The sequence below is a fragment of the Lithobates pipiens genome, unplaced genomic scaffold (genome assembly GCF_037356315.1).
Source record: "Lithobates pipiens isolate NorthernLeopardFrog02 unplaced genomic scaffold, aLitPip1_a1.2 Scaffold_10, whole genome shotgun sequence".
NCBI lineage: Eukaryota > Metazoa > Chordata > Amphibia > Anura > Ranidae > Lithobates > Lithobates pipiens.
The window spans coordinates 42,217,370-42,239,531 of record NW_027507686.1 but is presented as its reverse complement, the minus strand read 5'-3'; the positions used below and the strand labels follow the sequence as shown (position 1 = coordinate 42,239,531).

Sequence of the window (22,162 nt, the reverse complement as noted above, 5' to 3'; positions counted from 1 at the left end):
GAATATCCGTCGGACCCAATTTTCCAACATGTTGGAAATATTTCCCAACCAACTGGGCCGATCAGACATACTCCGATCATGTGTAGAGAATTTTGATCGGACCAAGTGCCACGCATGCTCAGATCAAATTCCTACATCAAAGCTATTGGCTACTAGCCTGAATGTAGTCCCATCGTAACGAAATTACGTCATCACGTTCTGAAAGATCGGATTTTTCGCCAACTTTGTCCGACCGTGTGTATGCAACAGTTTCGGACAAGATCCGACGGACAAAATCCGACGGACAAAATCCGACGGATTTGGTTGTGGAAATCTCCGGCCGTGTGTACAGGGGCTAAAAGTTAAAGGAAAACCTGTTGGGGGTACTTAAGGGCAGGGTTGAGAACCTAGGTCTAGGTGGATCACAGGACAGGTAATTGTGCTGCCTATAAGTAGTGTGTGTTCCACAGCCACCCTTCTAGAGGAGGTGAGCTCCAAGCCTTGCAGTGTGGTGTTGTGAGTCTGTTGTGTTGTGAGTCTTGGAGCACACCTTCCCTCTATTGGCTGGCTGTAAGACAGTTCAAGGTAGTACAGGGGTGACTAAGAGGAATGCAGCAAACCAATACATTGACTTTTTTGTTGTTTTGTCTGGCGCTCCATCCATTGGTGTATGTTTTTTTCTAGCATCAGGGAACAGATCACTCCCATATCAAAACAGATTCTACTTTTGGCTAATATCTGTACTTCGAGGCAATCTGCCTAACACAGGCCAAACTTCATGTCTTTTTCGTTATCCGTATTTCAATATCTTTTTTATGTTTTGTCTGCTATCAAATTACACCTGGCCTATCGGACACCAGTTCAATGTACATAAATCCCCCATTGGTGGATACAAAATTTTTGTCAACAATTCCTACTGTGACCTTTCTGTCTCATTTATGTAAGAAGACATACCAATGTTCTGTCCGAGTTGCAATGCCACTGCCATGCAAAAGATCATTAAAATATGAGATATTCATAATTACATGAAAATAAACATAAGGTTTAAATCAAAACCCAACTGTAGCCATTTTTTGTTCAAGGTTTAGCTAGAGGGAGAAAAGGAGGGACGTTCCCTCACTACCTGTCCCATTACACAGGACACCACCAGGCAGGGACTGACAACTCATTGGGCCCCCGGGCAATAGGAGATTATGGGGCCCCAGGCAATCAGAGATTATGGGGCCAACCAGTATACACAAACTCACACAGTATACAATCACACAGTATACACATACATGTATACACAGTATACACAGACATGTTTCTATTGGCTGAGAAGGTACCGGAGAAGTGGGGCAGCTATGATCTCTGGATTTTTAGACCAAAAGGATGTCGGTAAGGGACATTTCAGAGACAGATGTAAAAAAAAATACAGATTTTTACATATTGTCCCTGGTTTTACTGAGGCTGGCAACCCTGATGGGGCCCCCTAGTGGCCCGGGGCCCTCGGGCAGTGTCCAAGTGGCCGAATGGTCAGTCCGTCCCTGCCACCAGGACTGGGAATTTAAAAAAAAAATCTCCTCAATGGCGACAAAGATAGCTAAAATTGACATGGGTTCCAAACCTATCTCTTTCAATTACTAAAAATAATATGTGGAGCTGAGTATTAAAATAAACAGTTGTTCAGGGATAAAAATGTAGACTTTATATATGTTCTTCTATTTTCTGAGAGCTATACTTTAAATTTTTACTTTGCACAATAAGGTCAGTAGATGCATTGAAGTACCAGCTGCTATCGACCAGACTGATGTGTATTTTCTTCTAGGATAGCAAGGTTTTTAAGAGCACATATAGCATTTCCATGTGGATCCTTGCAGCGGTCAAGCACGTACCTCTTAACGGATGTGCATTAGCCCTCTGTCAGTGAATTACAACCCTTTCAAACTCCCATAGGTTCACTCTTTTGTGTTCTAGGTAGACCACATGCAGAAGAAGCCTAGGGGTATTTTGAAAGCTCCGTAACTCAACAATAAAACGCCATTACATCAGTATACTAAAAGGCACTACAACCAACATTATTCATAAAAAATGTATCATCTCTCAAAATTAGTTCACTGATGGAGGATTTTGCAATGTCCAATTTTAAAAGATGTTAACCACAGGGAGCAGGAAAGTGAATGGAAAGATAAGACAGATTAAAAAAAAAAAATGAAAAACGCGGTACAATAAATTGTTATTTTTTTCTCTGCTTGCGATGTCTTCTGCTAATTGGATAATAATTATTACAGTCACATAGAGTGTGTTCCCAGGATGTCCACTGTTGATGATGTATGAAAGGAATGTAAATGGACAGAACAAGACGTATGGATCTGTTAAATAAAAATGCATGAGCTGAATCAAGGCTGACCCAATTATTGGCAGGGTAATTGATACTCTGCCTTTTTTGCTGCAATATGCCAGCCATGCAAAGATATAATGTTGAGACTGAACTGAGAGAAGCAGACAGTTTTGGCCAGATAAGGACTATGATTGACCATGATTGAAGAAACAGGCAAATGTTTAAATCTAACCCGCTTACTGTATTTTGAGAATGGTGTCACTCAGATATTATTAAAAATTATAAATGTATGATGTCAGTCCATAGCTTTGTGACTTCATTTGTTTTCTGTTTTTAGGTTTTGGGCTCTTTATTTTCTCCTGGTGATCCTGCCAGTAAAACACTTCCTGTCTGGAGGTGACAATGCTAACTTGCTGTACTGTATCCATGAAGGAGCAGTGTTGTCAATTTTGATTGGGAGTTGTTAAAATTACAGAACAGTTGAGACGCCTGTCTTTACACGCACATGAACTTTAATGGTGTCCCAGTCTTAAGCCGCGTACACACGGGCGGACTGTCTGGCCAACTAAGTCCGTCAGACAATCCGACGGACAGTCCGTCCTACTTTTGCATGAACGGACTTGACCACACACGATGAACAGACAGTCCGCTGAAAGCTTGCACGATGACGTGTACAGCACGTACGACGGGACTAGAAATAGGATGTCCAATACTCAGCAATGCAACCTTCCGCCGTGTAAATCCTTTCTGAGCATGCGCCATACTTAGTCCGTCCAACTAGCCTACTCACGAGCGGACTGTCCGCTGAAACCAAAGTTGGACGGACTGTATTACGGAAATTCCGAAAGACTTAGTCCGCCAGACTGTCCGCTGAAAAAGTCCGCTGAAGCCCACACACGAGCGGACTGTCCGCTGAAATGTGTTTCAGCGGACTAAGTTGGACAGACAGTCCGCCCGTGTGTACGCGGCTTAAGTCTGTGGGGTTCAATATTGAGTTGGCCCACCCTTTGCAGCTATAACAACTTCAACTCTTCTGAGAAGGCTGTCCACAAGGTTAAGGCTGCATTCACACCTGAGCGTAGCGGTTTTAAGCGTTTTTTACCGCATTTTTAACGCGTTTTTTACCGCGATTCGCAGCGGTTTTTGTGCAGGGCAAAAGGTCACCAATGTTAAAAGAAGAAAAACGCCCAAATCTGCTCAATTCGAGCGACAAAAAAGGGTCCGGAACTTGTTTGAGCTTCAGGCGACATGTAGTGGAGATGTGAACCATCTCCATTGAGAATAATATAATTTTTCCCCTCTAGCATTTTGTAGCTTCAGGCTTCAGGCTTCAAGCTACAAAACGCTCAGGTGTGAATGGGGTCTTAGGAGTGTGTCTATGGGAATGCTTGACCATTCTTCCAGAAGTGCATTTGTCAGGTCAGACACTGATGTAGACGAGCAGGCCTGGCTCACATTCTCTGTTCTAATTCATCCCAAAGGTGTTCTATCAGGTTGAGGGCAGGACTCTGAGCAGGCCAGTCAAGTTCCTCCATCCCAAACTCGCTCACCTATGTTTTTATGGACCTTGCTTTGTGCACTGGTGTGCAGTCATGTTGGAACATGAAGGGGTCATCCCCAAACTGTTTCCACAAAGTTGGGAGCATGAAATTGTCCAAAATGTCTTGGTATGCTGACGCCTTAAGAATTCCCTTCACTGCAACTAAGGGGCCAGGCCCAACCCCTGAAAAACAACCCCACACCATAATCCCCCCTCCACCAAATGATTTTGACCATTCCACAAAGCAAGGTCTATAAAGACATGGATGAGCAAGTTTGAGGTGGAGGATCTTGACTGGCCTGCACCTCAACCTAATAGAACACCTTTGAGGTGGATTAAAGCAGAAACTGCGAGCCAGGCCTTCTTGTCCAACATCAGTGCTTGACCTCACGAATACAAAATCTGGAAGAATGATCAAATATTCCCATAGACACACTTCTAATCCTTATGGACAGCCCTCCCAGAAGAGTTGAAGCTGTTATAGCTGCAAACAGTGGGCCAACTCAATATTGAACCCTACGGACCAAGATTGGGATGCCATTAAAGTTCATGTGCGTGTAAAGGCAGGTGTCACAATACTTTTGGTAATATAGTGTGTTTGTGTGTGTGTGTGTGTGTGTATATATATATATATATATATATATATATATATATATATATATATATATATATATGTATATATATATGTATATGTATATGTATATATATATATATATATATATATATATATATATATATATATATATATATATATATATATATATATATATATATATATATATATATATATATATATATATATGTATATATATATACAGGGCTTTTTTCTCAGAAAATAGGAGTATTTTAAAGGTATATTTAACACACCAGTGGGTGTAAAAACACTTTAAACCTCGCCACTTACAAATTTACATCTATGCAAAATATAGCAAAGTCTATATAAAATACCATATATACTCGAGTATAGGTCAATCCGAATATAAGCCGAGGACCCTAATTTACCACAAAAAACTGGGAAAACTTATTGACGAGTATAAGCCGGGGGTGGGAAATGCAGCAGCTACTGTAAGTGCCAAAGAGGGTCAACAATGCCCATCTGCAGCTGCATGTCTCACTGTGTCCTGTGTATGCCTCCCTGTGTCCTGTGCAGATCTGTCTACCTCACTGTGTCCTGTGTATACCTCCCTGTGTCCTGTGCAGATCTGTCTACCTCACTGTGTCCTGTGTATACCTCCCTGTGTCCATTGCAGCCTACCTGTGCTAATCTTCATCCTTTGTGTCCTGTGCATGCCTCTGTGTGCCCATCTGCAGCCACCGATCAGCGTGTCATAAAAACATATGGCGGCCATTCCAGTATTCAAAAGCCGCGCCTCCTCTTCGTCTGTGATAGGCAGAACACTCAATTTCCCAGCAGTCAGTTTTTAGCCTATCACGGACATTCGCTCATCCTCGTCTGAGGTATGAGGATGAGGGGATGTCCGTGATAGGCTGAAAACTGACTGCTGGGAAATTGAGTGTTCTGCCTATCAGACGAGGAGGAGGCACGGCTTTCAAAAAAACTGGAATGGCCGCTGTATGTTTTTATGACACGCTGGCCACCGTCTGTCTACATGACATGCCTGATCAGGTAGGCAGACGGCGGTGACTCGAGTATAAGCCGAGGGGGGCACTTTCAGCCTAAAAAAAAGGGCTGAAAATCTCGGCTTATACTCGAGTATATACGGTAGAGCAAAATGGGACCACACTTTTAGATCGCTCTTTCCCATCAATAAAGTGACATAAATCATCAGCCAATGACTTCTGTCTAGTTCTTGGATATGAATTATATGCTCCATATCTCACACTCTCAAAGAATGAAATTGATCAGCAGCTGCAAACAACTCAAACATCACAGTGCATGAATGGGGAATAATATTCCTCAATAGAGTACCATTACATTAATCACAATAGACTTCAAAATCTTTTTAGGTCACATGACCTTCCAATTTACTAAATTAGTCACCTGGTAGTCAAAGCCAAGGGGTCTTATCACAGCAAGACTTTGATTCCCCATTTTCACATTAACTAACCATCGTAACTAGAAACAAGTACTGCAAGGAACCTTTGACATACTACTTTAGCTCTCAGCAACACAAGGAAATTGCATACATCACTGAAATAACGTACCTTATTTTTTCTTGACTAGCTTTATCCCTCTAAGAGAAGACATTACCTTTTCAATATATTTTCTTCTTTATGTTAAGAAATTAAAAATAAACATATAGGGGAGATTTACTAAAACTGGAGCACACAGAATTTGGTGCAGCTGTGCATGGTAACCAATCAGCTTCCAGGTTTTATTGTCAAAGCTTAATTTAAAAAGCTAAAGCTAGAAGCTGTTTTGTTACTATGTACAGCTGCAGCAGATTCCGTGTGCGATAGTTTTAGTAAATCTCTGCTATACTGTATATTAGCCAGGTATCATATTTAAAGTGGTTGTAAAGTCACTACTGAGAAATCCAGTAATCCCCTCTCTTACAGGAAGATATCATGTGCAGTATCTGTGTTTTTTCAAAACGAATCTGCAAAATACCTTATTTTACCTCCCCACTGGTTGCAGCTCATGTGATCTGCCAGCAATCTCCTTCCCTAACCTAAGCACTACAGCAGGAGGGGCTGAGATTCCCCACAGACGTCAGCCAGGAGAAGAGTGGCGGGAGGTCATGTGGGTGAGGGGATTACAGGATTTTACAATAGTAATTTTACAGCTTTAGCAGCGGAAGGGGCGAGGAGGAGATGTATCACACACAGAATCCCAAGCTGACAGGCAGGGAGGGAGGGGGAGGGACTGCGGGACGATTGAGGTATGTAACCTAACCATGGTAATCAGGGATCAGCAGCCATAATTACCATAGTCAGCACACTAAGGGGGACACAGGAACAGGCAGGATCAACCAGTTTTTTTTAGAAAATAGAGAGGGACAAATGACACAGCACAAGCACTATGCCGTGTATCCTGCTTTAAAGGGGTTGTAAACATGTTTTTTTACCTTAATGCATCCAAAACTTCTGACACGGACCGACACCCAGCCCTCCGTCTTACTCACCTCAGTCCATTTGTACCCTCTGCAGAGATGCGCTGTACCTCTCTGCCCGGGGTTCTTGGCTCTTAATTAGATAGTCTGATTAGATAGCAGCCATTGGTTCCTGCTGCTGTCAATCAAATCCAATGACTCGAGGAAGGGGCCGAATCCAGCATTCTGTATCTAGGGATGTAAATGTTGGACTCGGGAGCACGCATGTAAAGTAACCCCCCGGGAGATCGCTTCTCCTAGGGGGTTTAGCGATGCAAGGAGGAGCTGCGAGTGCTGTTGGGGGACCCCAGAAGACGATGGTTGGGGCCACGCTGTGCAAAATGAACTGCACAGTGGAGATAAGTATGATATATTTGTTTTTGTTGTTTTTTAAATAGGACCTTTTTTTTTATTTTATTTTTTTTAGGGTTACAACCACTTTAAAGCAGCTCTACTGTTTTTCATGAAACTAACAAACTGCTACTGAGTCAAGGAAACATCCTGTTTATTTGGTCTTCTGGTCTTCAGATTTATTCATAACACGTGCAAGCACAGACACACATACAACTCAATAGATGAGGTATAGACTCCTCTACCTGTCCGCTATTCCATAGTGATCTGTACAGATTTTCAAACAGACAGAGAATGTCAGAGCCCAAGCAGAGCAGGGCTTTCTGATTTTAAAGCACGGGAAGTTCTACCAACAAACTGCTTTGAAAATATCTTGTAATAAATGCCTATCAGTGGCGGTCCATCCATAAGGGGCACAGGGGCGACGCCCCCCCCCCAAATCCAATGCGCCCAGCCCCTAATCTACATGCAGGGCATTGGGCGCATGGACTTCAATTTTTTTATAATTGTTATTGGAAGCACATGATTAGAGCCTGAGGCTCTAACTGGCTTGAAAAAAGGGTGGGCTTGGGGTGAGCGCACCCAGATGTGTGACAATAGCAAATTCATATTCACTATTGTCTTTCTGATTCTCCTCCCTGCCAATCATGAAGCGTGTCTTAAGACTTGATTGTGCAAGAGGCAAAGCAACCATATTGGCTGCCAAGGAGGAAGCGGAGATGCAGGGGAAGCCGCTGTGAAGCCGCTGAGGACGAGTAGATGCAGGAAGGAGCCAAAGCTGCCCGAAAACTAGATGGGGTAAGTGCGGGACTGGAGGGTGGACGAGCGAGTGATGGGGGGTTTGACCGATCCACTGACCTGGGTGGCAGGTGGTTTGTTTGCAGCCCCCCCAAAAATGGACCACCAGCTGCCACTGATGTTCAAGTATAAATATAAACTGTAATAATGATACCATTTACAAAAAAAATGTAATTGTATGGCCTTGTAAAGGCTAATGTACATGGCCATAAGGAGGCTGTCCAGAGTACAGAAGAGTACACTAAGAAGCCAGATATTTTACATATAGAGTCATATGTCCATGTGCACATTTATGGAAGTATGGACATATACCCTCCTGTATTTGCTTTCTATGGATGTACACAGCAGCTGTGGCACCTGGGGAAGACTGTACATAGGTTCTATATTCTCTTCCATACTGTATGACCTCCTTGCGGTACTAAAAGTTACAAAAAATAGATAACAGTGGAGAGGTACAGCTGTTTCCCATTAAAATATTTATGATAGATCACTATGAGTTACTGCCTTTTGCACATCACCATTCCTCTTTGTGCTCTTTTCCAGAATAAAACTAATGGATAAACACTTTTAGTCTGACTGTCAGTGAACAGGTTAAATAAGCTATTAGGAGCACTTGTGTGCTCTGTGCGGTGCAGGTAACCTGAAAGCTCATATATGAAACATTCTATGGCCTTTAAAAGCATCATCTTTACCTAAGAATACATTGATTTTTCTCTTGGCAAATTCTATTTGATACTAGTTAACATGGAATGTTTCTCTCCTGAGTTGAATTTCAATGAGGACAACAATGAGACCTCTGAATGGAGGAAATAAATGGCAGGAGCCATTCATGGCTCCCTAAATGTCATTTGTAGCTTAGCTAGATATGTAAAAGAAGAAGTCGAGAGACTCTCTAGGATGCCTGAAAGCATTTGTCTGTGTCTGCATTGCAGCGTCTCTTGGTTATGTTTTTAAAAGTGTAATGATTTTTGTGATACGGCTAAAAAGGTCAACTCTGAAATCATATGTCATTCAACCATATATTTATCAATTTATCTATCTAACTATGGCCAAGAGTACAGTATGTGGACATCCCATTGACATTACTGAGCTCAGGAACTTCCAGGTACCTCTAATTCTACAACATACAAAGACATTTTAGACCATTGCGCTCTTTCATACTTGTGGCAACAGGTTGCAGAAGGCCTTTTCTATTCCAGCTGTGCACTGTGAGTATACCCGGTGTGAGAAGACATGGCTTGATGAGTTTGATATAAAGAGAATTGGGGATCCTGCACAGAGCCTTGACCTTGATCCTTTTGCATACTTTTGGGATGAATTGGAACATCAAGTCTTTTCATGGAATATCGGTACCTTATCTTACAAATGTTCTTTTGGCTGAATGGTCAGAAAATCACACAGATATACTCCAAAATTTTGTAGAAAGTACTCCCATATTGATTGAAGGCTGCAAATCATGGGAGGAAAGCAATTCCATATAATTATCCATGACTTTGAAAAAAGAATGTTCAGCAAGTTCTTCCAAGTGTGTTAGTCAGGTGAACTAAAGTTCTTGCATGGCCAGCATACTTCCCGGACATTTCACCCATTGAGCATGTTTGGGATGCTCTGGATTGGCGTATACGACAGCGCGTTCCAGTTCCTGCCAATATTCAGCAACTTTGCACAGCCATTGAAGAGGAATGGACCAACATTCCACAGGCCACAATCAACAACCTGATCAACGCTATGTGAAGGAGATGTGCTGCACTGCATGAGGCAAATGGTGTTCACACCAGATACTGACTGGTTTTCTGACCCCCCAACCTGCCCAATACAGTAAAACTGCTCATTTTAGAGTGGCCTTTTTATTGTGGCCAACCTAAGGCACACCTCTGCAATAATCATGCTGCTCCTGATATTCCACACCTGTGAGGTGGATGGATTATCTTGGCAAAGGAGAAATGCTCACTAACACAGATTTAGACAGATTTGTGAACAACATTTGAGAGATATAGGCCTTTTGTGTACATAGAAAAAGTAGATCGTTACGTTCAGTTCATGAAAATTAGGGGCAAAAATAAAGGTGTTGCATTTATAATTTTGCTCAGTGTATATAGTCTATATATATATATATATATATATATATATATATATATATATAGAGAGAGAGAGAGAGAGAGAGAGAGCTATACCAATATGTTTGTACAGTAGGTTCAGGCTGTTAGTCTACCAATTCAGTGGAGGGTATATGTAATGATTTTATCAATGGGCTTATTTTGCCCGACTTTTATGTATTTTTTTATTTTTATCATATTGTAGTAAAATATTAACTTTTATATCTATAGTGGTCTTGTGGTGTGCCTATAATGTCTGTATATAGAAGCTGTTGGGGATGTTTTCCCTTAGGCTGCTTTCACACTGGGGCGGTATTCAGGCGTTACAGCGCTAAAAATAGCACCTGAAAAAAAACGGCCCCTTTCACTCCAGTGTGAAAGCTGGAGGTGCGGTGCGCTGGCAGGACAGTGAAAAAAATCCTGCTAGCCGCATCTTTGGAGCCGTGAAGGAGCGGTGTATTCACCGCTCCTAAACCGCTCCTACCCATTGAAATCAATGGGACAGCGCGGCAATACCGCCGGCAAAGCGCCGCTGCAGCTGCGCTTTGCGGGCGGGTTTAACCCTTTTTCGGCCGCTAGCGGGGGTTAAAACCACCCCGCTAGCGCCCGCAGACCGCCGCTAAAACGACGGTAAAGCCGCGCTAAAAATAGCGGCGCTTTACCGCCGACGCCCGCACCGCCCCAGTGTGAAAGCAGCCTTATTTGGACCTCATATTTTTTTTTGTGTTAGTCAGATTTATCTATCTATCTATCTATCTATCTATCTATCTATCTATCTATCTATCTATCTATCTATCTATCTATCTACAATTATATACCTCTGGTTGATTAGTATTATCCACACCAACACACCTAAATCTGGACTAGTACAATTTTGAATCACACCACAATGTATAGATGGCATCTGTGTTCACTGTAACAAACGTGCCCTGGGAGCACCGTTCAGAATTATCATGCATTACCTTGTGTTGCAGTGGTGCATGTTAAGTCATGTTACCACGATGCACAGATGTGAGGCTAGCCTAAAGGCTGTAGAATTTCACAAGTACTGTCTATATTATGAAAAAGCATTCTTGGGCTTGTGCCAGTGTAACAGAGGCAAAAGCATGATATTTGCCATGTTTACGTTCTTCTCTTAAAGAGTTATTAAACTCTGGTGCATAAATATCTTAATAAGTAGATCCTCTTACAAGTGCAAGTCTGACATCTTTTTTTTTAACCTTTTATATGCAGGGCCGTCTTTAAGGCAGGGCAAAAGGGGCAGCTGCCCTGGGCCCTGTTATTGTTGTATGGCCCAAAGCAACTGGCTTACACTTGCCAACTATCCCAGTTTAAATTCCCTTGTCTCTTGAAGTTTTAGTCCCTTGCTGTGTCCTGCAGACCCTGTGTTTACATGTAAATAACCAGCATTGATATGTAAATAGCAGCAGCATTCAAATGTAAATAGCTGCATCCTGCAGCATAGATATGTAAGTAAAGGCAGCATTCATATGTATATGATGCCCCTTGCAGTGAGGAGATGATGTGCTGCAACCAATCAGTGAGCAGTATTACTGTACAGTAATCTCTAGCAACCAATTAACAAGCAATAAATCATGTGCTGTAACATCTAGCAACTAATCAGTGAGCCGTAATGTGTGGTGTAACCTCTAGCAACCAGTCAGTGAGCGGTAATGATACACTGTAACCTCTGGCAACCAATCACAATCACTGTCTGATCTGATACAGTAAACTGATTTTAAGTCTAGCTGCTATTTATTGTATGTCTCAGAGCAGGTGGAGAGTGAAATTGTATGGGGGGGGCCCAAGAAAATGTTTGCCCAGGGTCCAATCAATATTAAATACGGCCCTGTTTATATGTATGGCTTCCAATACAACAATGCATGCTGCCACCCCGGGACTATATTCTTGCATGCACACTCAAGTACTACACCCTAGTTTGGGAGAAAACTCATTTATGCACATTAAAATATCTTGCACATTACAACATGGGGCATGTAGTCCTGGTATTGCAAATGGGGAGATAGTGTATGAGCACATCCTGAATAGAGGTGAAGAAGAAAGCACAAGTCCTGAGGGCATAGTAGTGCCTACCAAAGATAACTTGAATAATGGTTTCCAAAATGTATATTTGAAAAATCAAGTGAGTAATAATTCTATATGTGATATTCAGATACAGAACATAGGTTGTTTTTGTTTTTGCAACATACTGTATAATAGGCATTGCTTTCAGCAAGATTTGCCTCTGTGTACAGAGACAAGACTGTCCAGTATTCTTCTCTAGCTCAAGTAACATACGGCAATCCACTCTTTTTTCCTATATCTCTACATAGAAAATTGGACTGTTTAGTGGGAACTACTTTAAAAACTTCATATGCACACTCATACAAAGAAAAACAGCAGCACATTTTTAATATACTGTTCACAAAAATTAAAACGAAACTGCACGTATATATAAAAGACAAAATATCAAATCGAATCCTTGGCTCACTCCTGTATTTTTCATTTCACCCTCTGGCTGCAGTTGCCATGCTCCGGGCTCTTTTGAAACCACTACAGTTCTTAATCATAACTGTGCCTTTATCAGTTTCTCCAATGACCATCAGAAAATACACCTACTGGGACTAATAGAGGGGTCAAGTGATGCTATCTGAACTACCTCTGTATTGGCCACAACTGTCCAGTGAGTAAATTGCCTGATAACAGTGAAAAACTAAAAAATTGCAAGCAGACAGGCTCTTTATTGCAGAAGAGACATGCTATGCCTCTTCTGCAATAAATCAAACTTACTGTATCTGCTTATTTCAAGAACATACTCAAACCCATGGCTCAGCTCTGGACTTGCTCTTTTCATCATGCATGGACATCTTGGTTGCTGGCCATCACAGCCCATCTCCACTCTTAGTCAAAAGTATAAAAAATATCTCTCTCCAGAACTTAGCACTTCTTTCTGTGTTTAATTGATAAAAAAACAAAACAAAACCAACCTTCCTTTGATGCATTTAACCACTGCTGGGTGGCTCACAAGGATAATGGATAAATTAAACGCAGAAAGAAGAGCTAAATTCTGGAGTGTGGATTATATATTTTTTTATATTTTTATCTGCTTATTTGCAACTTTCTTTAGAATGTACACTGAGCTTCTTCCTCTCCTGAGAAAGCTTATCCCGTTGAAACGTGTCAGCCCTCACTGCATTTTGTTGTTGTTTTCTGAGCCTTTTCTGGTGGTCATCCAGGTCACAGAAGTAGGAAAAGACCCTATTATAGGATTTGATACAGTGCTAATGATTTTAATATTTTTGTGATTTATGCATTTCTTTTTTGATTATACAAAATGCCTTGTGTAACAATTTTATATGCTTTATTTTTTTTTTTTTAAGAATGTGAAATTCTCCTTTAACTGTTTACCTAGAGTTCAGGTTTAGCAGTCATCATAACTTCTACAAAAGGAAAGGAGCCTTACCAAAAAGCCTCATCATTCATATGTACTGTACATTATGAAGAAATGCTCCATCCTTTATTGAAAGAAACAGAGTGGACTCTGCAGAGCTCCTGTCAATCTTACCTGTCCAGGTTTTCCATTCTCACAAAGAAACGCTTCGTAGTCTGTTGCAAACTCCGGGGCATTGTCGTTAACATCAAGAACCTTAATTGAAACGGGCACTCTGGAGATCTGACTGTGGTTTCCTAAAGTCAAAAGAAGACCAGAAGAAAAAGTTAAGCCATTTGTGCGGCGCCGCCACTGCATACATTTAAATAAAACAAGGCCTGTTTTATCCTTTTTAACTTGCTAATAGAATTGTATTAGCCGCTAAGTATCTTGAGTTAAACCGAAGGGAAGAAAAGAGCCAACATTTCACATCTTCTGCATAAATCTTCAGAGCGAGCGGCATTCATTTGGGATGGAGCTGATAAAGACCTTCGAGGAATAAATAAGACCATTTTGTAGCGATAATATTTAGCCTTTTTTTACTGACACAATTCATTATGCATCCATGATTGTTTTTTTAACAAAGTGTGTAATTTATTTGTTTTTGGCACTAAGCGCAAAATTTGGTTTGATTAGTTGTTTTGGCTTAAGATCTATTATTTTAGTATAGCGAATGTCATTACGGGTTGCTATTTACAAAATATATCAATGATTCCTGGCATATGCTTATTTTTATTTAAAATGCGATAATGTAATACAAAGTGAAGATTGGCTGGCAGTTTAAAGACACTTTTCCTTCAAACAGTCCTCAAGATAGTCATATATAGAATAGCTTAGATGTATAATTCATAGGATCATGATTTTTTTTCATGTACACATCAGCTACAAAATATCAAGAAGCACTCTTTGTCTGCTGAATTACAGAAATGAGATTAAACATTGCTTTGTTGGGTGATTGTTGCTCAATGACAGTGATTATTGGTGGTTAATAGATGTGCTCAGCTTCTCTAGCTTAAAGTGACACCAAACTTCTTCCTTTTTCTCCAAGAATAGTCCATAGACATCCACTATTTAATGGCCTTGTAATCTATTTTTCAGGAAATTGTTTTCTTAGTCCTTGTACACACGGTCGGAGATTCCGACGGAATGTGTCCTATCGCACCATTTTGTCAGATATTCCGACTGTGTGTGGTCTCCATCGGACTGTTTCCGTCGGAATATCCGACGGACCAACTTTTCCAACTTGCCGGTAAAATTTTCCCACAAAATGCTCCGATCGGACATACTCCGATCATGTGTTGCCTACTCCGACGGACAAAGTGCCACGCATGCTCAGATCAAATTCCTAGACCAAAGCTATTGGTTACTAGCCTGAACGTAGTCCCGTTGTAACGAAATAACGTCATCACGTTATGTACAATCGGATTTTCCAACAACTTTGTCTGACCGTGTGTATGCAACAGTTTCGGAAAAAAAAACGTCGGACAAAATCCAATGGATTTGGTTGTCAGAATGTCCGACCGTGTGTACAAGGGCTTAGGCTTCATGTACACTTGGCCATCATTTACCTTGGTTGCGGTAAAGTACAAAATCATGGAAAAATCGTGCCGTGAATTTGACACGGTTTTGCTGTGTTTTTCTGTGGCCAGCCGTCAAAGCATTCCTATCCTGAATGTAATTTTTCCTTGTTCAGGAGAGGGAGGTTGAACCTCATCTAACAGCTCCTAAACTCGGCTAAAAGCCTAGTTTACGAGTTTCTCTTGAGTTTCCAAATGCCGAAAGCTCCTAAACTCAAGCTTAAGGGCTGCTAGTGTACATGAAGCTTTACTGGGTTTTTCTGTCTCCTTGTAATATCCTTTGTGAACTTCCAAATCTCTCCTCTTCCCTTTCTCCCAACTTTCTTTTGATTGCATCAAACCATAAAGCTTTGATTTCCGTTTGATTGTAGCGACTCTGCCTATGACTATGAGACTATGGGTTTTGTAGTGTGCATAGAACAATGCACATTAGTTGTGGTCATGTTCACTGCTCTATGCACACTACAAATCCCATTGTCCCGAGTGCATCTTGGGAGTGAGCAAGGCCGGGTGGCTACATTTCTACATACATCAGAACTATGGGAAATGATTATAGAGACCCTCTAACCGGAAGTCAGATCACAATAGCAAAAATAAAGGAATTTAGAGATTTGGAGGAGGCTGAGAGAAATAGAAGGGGCTTTTCTAAGATAAGATTACATACTTGAATAGGATGTTCAAACAGAATTTAGTGTCATTTTTATTATTATTGAAAGTAGGGGTCTAGCACTATCCTATATTTAGCATTAGAAGGTAAAAGAGAGCATTTGGGAAAATCTCTGCACTCACATTGTCGATTGTGGCAGTGCCAAATCATGGTCCCCTGGCAACCAAGGCAAAGATGCCAATGTGACCACTCCATCCTAGGTTTGCCATATTTTAGTCCATGAAAATTAAATTGCATGGTGGTGGTGGTGGGGTTGGGGTGGGTTCAAACAGCTTCAACCCCTTTGCGCTGGCTCCCACCGACCCTTTATGTGGTTTGGCATTCTGGCATGATTGGCTGTCACAGCGGTCACATGATTGGAAAATCCTTATCATAAGAAGCTATCGGGAGCTGGTCACTGTGCACAGGGCGCGTGCTATCAGGGCTAATGCACACAAATATGCGGCCACTCTGCGCCAAAGCCCAACCGCTGAGAGGCCACATATTTCCGCGGGCTCGGCGCCTAGGGGTTAACATTTGTAACATTTGTAGTCCAACAAAAAAGCTGTAGTACAAAGATCTGAACCAGTTGCAAGCTAGCTTAAATGCTCTTGTATAGGAATTACAAGAGGCTAATACCAAGTCAAATTCAAGTACTTATACTGCTTACATGAAATAAATACATTTACATGAATACATAAATAAATTACATAAATAAATCCAATTAATTTATGTATTTTACATCTGCCTGGAGTCCAGCTTTAAGGTCATCACACGTATATAACATGCTCCTTGCCATTTTTAATATTTATCCTTTTTTTTTTCAACACAACAGAAGCAAACAGCATGGTATCCTGGCTGAGATTAATTCCCCAAAGTCTATTTTATCAATCAAATTCATCCGCTGAATGCAATTTCCTCTGACAACCGCTACGAAAATAGAGAAGAGTGACTGGGATCATTTTTGATCTGCTCGTGATTCATTCAATGATTAGATCCAAGGTCTGCTCTTTAAATGAATAGTGTCTAGGCACAAAATATGTTAGAGACTTTCCTCTCCATAATAAAAGACACAGCATGTCAATAGTACTGGCGAAAACATATTTTGCCTTTGATTTATGGAGCGTAAACTAAGTTTGATTAATGTGCCCTCCTAATTCTGTCTATTATGCTATAAGATTTTTCCCCTTGGCATTTACGGCGCTCCTCAGTCTCGCTTTATTGATAAGTTAGTTGTCTCGGAGCATTGTTTGGAACATGCCACGCCAATCTTTCTACATATCTACAAACATATACTTTTGTTAAAAAAAAAAAATGTCAATGGTCAATCTCCAATATACTGTAGTTGCTGCATTCTTTTTTTCAAAAAAGGATAAAAAAAAAGATTTTAAAAATGGTCCAATTCTTGGGGCAGGGACTTCTTAAAGGGCCAGCGTCACATAGATGTCAGTAAGTTGAATCATTTACCATTGTTTTTTTATTTCTTGAAGGTTCTGGCAGTTAAATCTCTCTACACATGATTTTCCAAGACCATACACCTGCTGAGACCATTAAAAGGAAGCCAGTATATATATATTTATTTATTTGTTTCAGTAAGAAATGCGTTAATCAGTAAGAATTGTGAAAATGTGGAATACAATCCCTTAAAAAATGTGTTCTGGTTAGCTCAGTGGATTGTAAAAAAAAAAAAAGAAGCTGGATTAATTCCTAAATACAAAAAATATAACTGTATATTAACTACTTAAGGACCTCCCGCACCTCCCTACGCTAGGGCGCGCACCTCCTGCTTACGGGAGTCTGTCAATGATTCATGCCCATGATCTGCTGATCGGCTGTGTCCAATTACAGTCAAGAGCCCTGTGCTCACAATCAACACAGGACTCTGTACAGAGGGAACTATATTTCTGTTTCTTTCTTATTATGACCCCTTGATCATCCTAGATGTTAACCCCTTTCCGAGCCCGTGTCATTAGTACAGTGACAGTGTATAGTGTTTAGCACTGATCGATGTATTAGTGCCACTGGTGATGTCAATTGCAGTTAGTCAGCTCCCCCCCAGCATCAGTTATTGTGAGATTTCCCGCCACACTATCGCAGTTCCATTATAAGTTGCTGATCACCACAATTAGTAGTATAAAATAATGCATACAACTTCCAATATAATATGTAGCCCCAATAACAAAGGAAACTTTTAGAGCATGGGATAGCCTGTTTAAAAACAGGCTATTGCAATATAACAGTCCGTTGATGCCCCTTTCGGATACAAACTGCTTCCATCCAGGGAAGGAGAATAAGTTGTACCTGAGGTAGACAAATAGTTTAACATTAAAAGATGTTCTGAATTACGAGAGAGATATCGTGTCTCACCCTGGGATGTTTGGAGATATAGGCAACACCAACATTTTGTGGATGCCCTCCCAAAACTTCTTTGTTCTATCAGGGAGTTTAGCCCATGGGAAAGACTCATAGACCAGGGGGGCATAAATGAACATGGTATATCCAGTATATATGGGGTGTTTATCTCCCCCTCGGGCCCTGGGCCACCATGCCTTGTGGAGAATTGGGAACTTGAACTCCATCAAACCATATCAGAGCAAATTAAATGTAAAGTTATAGATTATATACATTCTACATCAATAGATGAGAGGATTAAAGAAATGAATTATAAATGGTTAACTAAATGGTATTATGTCCCAGAAAAACTTCATAAGGTCAACCCAGAGGTATCATGGTTGTGTTGGAAGGAGTGTGGGCTTGAGGGAACACATGCCCATATATGGTGGCATTGTCCCCTGATTCAACCATTTTGGAGAGAAATATGGAAAATAATTAGGAAGATTAGTGGTGTTGAAATCAGGCAGGATCCCTGGCAGTGTTTGTTCCAGGCCATGGGTGAGACAAGGAAAAAATATAGAGCAGCAGTAGTTCCATTTTTGTTGAATGCAGCAAAAGCCCTAATTCTGAGACAATGAAAACTAAAGAAAATCCTGTTAATAAAGGAGGGAAGTAGATACAATTAGATTGATGGAAGAACTAATATGTTTGCCAAATGACTTCAGACAGAGATTCTATGGAACTTGAAGAAGTTGGCTTGAGTTTAAACAATCTGGGACTTACTTGTTATAGCTATATGAGGAATTAAGCTCATAGCTAAAGCTATATGAGGAATTAAAGTATTGTTAGAGGGGAGAGTTTTTTTATTTCCCTCTTACTGCACGGGGGGAGTGGAGTTTAAAGGGGGTTGGAACTAGGGTGGGGGTCTTTTGTGCGGCCATCTCTACACCCACCCCTTAATCTAATTTAATTAAATATTCTATAATACTTTAGATTCACATGGTTAAAAGGATTGGGTTATGGTAAGTGGGATGTGTGGGTTCTTTTTTGTTTTTGCTTTTCTTCTTTCACTGCACTGGGGGGGTGGAGTTTAAAGTGGGGGGGGGGAGAAAGAGGGGATTGTTAGAACTGGGGAAGGAGAGAGGGGTGGGAGGGGGTGCACAGATTCAGGGTGGAACTAGGGTGGGGCATTGTGCAACCATTCCTAGACCCACCCTCTAATTTAAGCATGAGCAGCTGGACAATAATAGGCATGAGCAGCAGGACAATGCAAAAAAAAAAAAAAACTGCATTCAGAGGGTAGCAGCTCTTTTAATAATGCTTAGAGGTCAACATTAAAAATATATAATTCTTTTAAATGAAGTGCTTAAGGGGTGACTTAAACCTGCCTTTGAAGTAGCACACCTGTATGACATTTTAAAGCAGAGGGATATTTATAATATTAAAAAAATAACATCTAAATTGCTACAAAATGTAATTTTTTGTCCACTTTGTTCTGTTTGCCAACATTGCCGAAATTGCCCTTAACATCCATAATATCACATGCCTGATAAAGGGTACCTGCATGACTTCAAAGAGTTGCACTACCTGTTTTGTGATGTGATCATGCTTCAATAAAAAATAGTTTGGACTTATGGATCCGTGATGTGCTGGCAGATATTTTCTTTTTAACATGCCTATCCTGGATGGGAGTCTGGTATGGATTATGAAAAGGCACCCCACAAAACACAACATAAAAACAGCGTGGAATCCTCCTATACGTAAAAAGAAGACCCTTTTCCTCAATGAGGGTCTGGTATAGATTTTAAGTGAGATCCCATTCAAAAACCCCCAAAAACAGCAGGGGACCCCTCAAAATCCATAAAGGATCCTTTACTAAAGGAGACTTACTGGCCATGAAAGGGGATGGTAACAAGCATGTGCCTCCATCTCCTGAACATATCAAGCCACATGCTGACAACGTGGGAAGGGTACCTTTCTAGGGGGGGGGCCTATGGGGTTCCCTTTAAGAGCCACACACTGCACAGCGGGGGACCTGATACGCATGGCTGGCAGCCACGAGTGCTCCCGGCCACATGCATGAGAGCCAGCACGGGGATTTGTGTGTAAACACACAAATCCCTGTTCTGTCGGGGGGAGGAGACATGTCGTTTGTTCCTACTAAATAGGAAAAACAATATGTCTTCTCCCCTAGTCATTCCTATCCCCATACAGTTATATCACACTGAGGGAACACACATTTAACACCTTGATCACCCCCTAGTGTTAACCCCTTCCCTGCCAGTGATATTTATACTGTAATCAGTGCATATTTATAGCACTGATCCCTGTATGAATGTCAATGGTCCCAAAAATGTGTCAAAAGCGTCCAATCTGTCTGTTGCAGTACTGCTAAAAATCTCAGATAACCATCATTACTAGTAAAAAAATAATAATAATAAAAATGCCATAAAAATGACATAAATCTTTCCCATAGTTTCTAGATGCTATAACTTTTGCGCAAACCAATCAATCTATGCTTTTTGCAATTTTTTTTACCAAAAATATATAGAAGAATATATATCGGCCTAAACTGATAAAGAACTACGTTTTTTTGTTTTGTTTTTAAATTGGGGATATTTATTATAGCAAAAAGAAAAAAATTGTCACTCTTTTTTTGTTTATAGCGCAAAAAGTAAAAACTGCAGAGGTGATCAAATACCACCAAAAGAAAGCTCTATTTATGTAAAAAAAAAAGGGATGCAAATATTGTTTTGGTACAATGTTGAATGACCACACAATTGTCAGTTAAAGCAACACAGTGCCAAATTGTAAAAAGTGCTCTGATCAGGAAGAGGGTAAAATCTTCCGGGGCCGAAGTGATTAAAATCTATATCAGATGCAAAGGGTCTGGTATGGATTTGGCGAGAGCCCCGCCTTTTTTTTGTGCAGTGTTATAACAACCAATGACTGTCTAGTTGCAAGCATCCAAGGAATCAATGAAAGGGGGGGGGGGGGGGGGATGCATTGTACTGAACAGAAAGTTGTTATATTTAGTAGCAATAGCAGAGCTGGACTGGGACAAAAATTTGGCCCTGGACTTCATCCAGACCGGCCCACTTTAATTTTGTAAACATGCACAAAAACAGTATATATACTGTTAGGGGGGGGTGGAGGACACAGGGGGACACGTTGGGGGGCGGAGGACACAGAGGGACAGTGTGAGTGGTGGAGGACACAGGGGGACACCGTGGGAGGGGGACACAGTTGGACACCATGGGGGGTGTAGGACACAGGGGGACACAGTGGGGGTTGGAGGGTACAGGGGGGCACAGTGGGGGTTGGAGGACACAGGGGGACACAGTGGGGGGTGGATCACACAGTGGGGGCCACGCAGCCATTACTTTGACAGGCTGTCACTCAAATTGGCCCACTGAGCCATCGGCCTACCGGGAAACTCCCGGTAGTCCCGATGGCCAGTACATGCCTGAACAATAGTAATTACTGCCACTAAATATGCTACTTCTTGCAGCAACCTGAGGTTAACTTCAGTGGGAGGGGGGACTATGGATATTTGCAATTCCCCAATTTGGTGAAGAGCCAGAGTTTGCAGACCACCTTCTATTCCCATTTACTCAAAACTCATCCTTAATCATTAGTAAAGGTATTATTATTATTACACAGGATTTCTATAGCACCAACAGTTTGTGGGCTCCTTGAGGGTAGGGACTTATGTGAGTGTGCTATGTACAGGGATAGGGACAATTGTAGACACTCACTCAGGTTGAACTGGATGGACTGGTATCTTTATTCAACCTTACTAACTATGTAACTATGTAACTATGTAACAGTTTGCACCATGCTTTACAATTTAAAAGGAGACAGCACAATTACACTAAAGTTCAATACAGAAGGAATATGAGGACCCTGTTAATGGAGCTTACAATTTAAAGGGAAGGGCATGTATGCACATTTAAATATCAGTAAGGGTTACACAGTTGTGTTCCAAATTAGCTACTATCCCATCGATCCAAAGATAATTGGGAGCTACATTTATCA

General features: G+C 41.1%; 1 protein-coding gene across 2 annotated transcripts in view; it reads right to left on the bottom strand.

Annotated features, from left to right (window-relative positions):
- CDH8 (cadherin 8) overlaps positions 1-22,162 on the bottom strand; it is a 663,994-nt gene that overhangs the window by 66,285 nt on the left and 575,547 nt on the right. For both annotated transcript variants that reach the window (XM_077454372.1, XM_077454381.1), the window contains exon 9: positions 13,703-13,824. In XM_077454372.1, the coding sequence (XP_077310498.1) occupies positions 13,703-13,824 (122 nt within the window). The remainder of the gene's footprint in view (positions 1-13,702; positions 13,825-22,162) is intronic.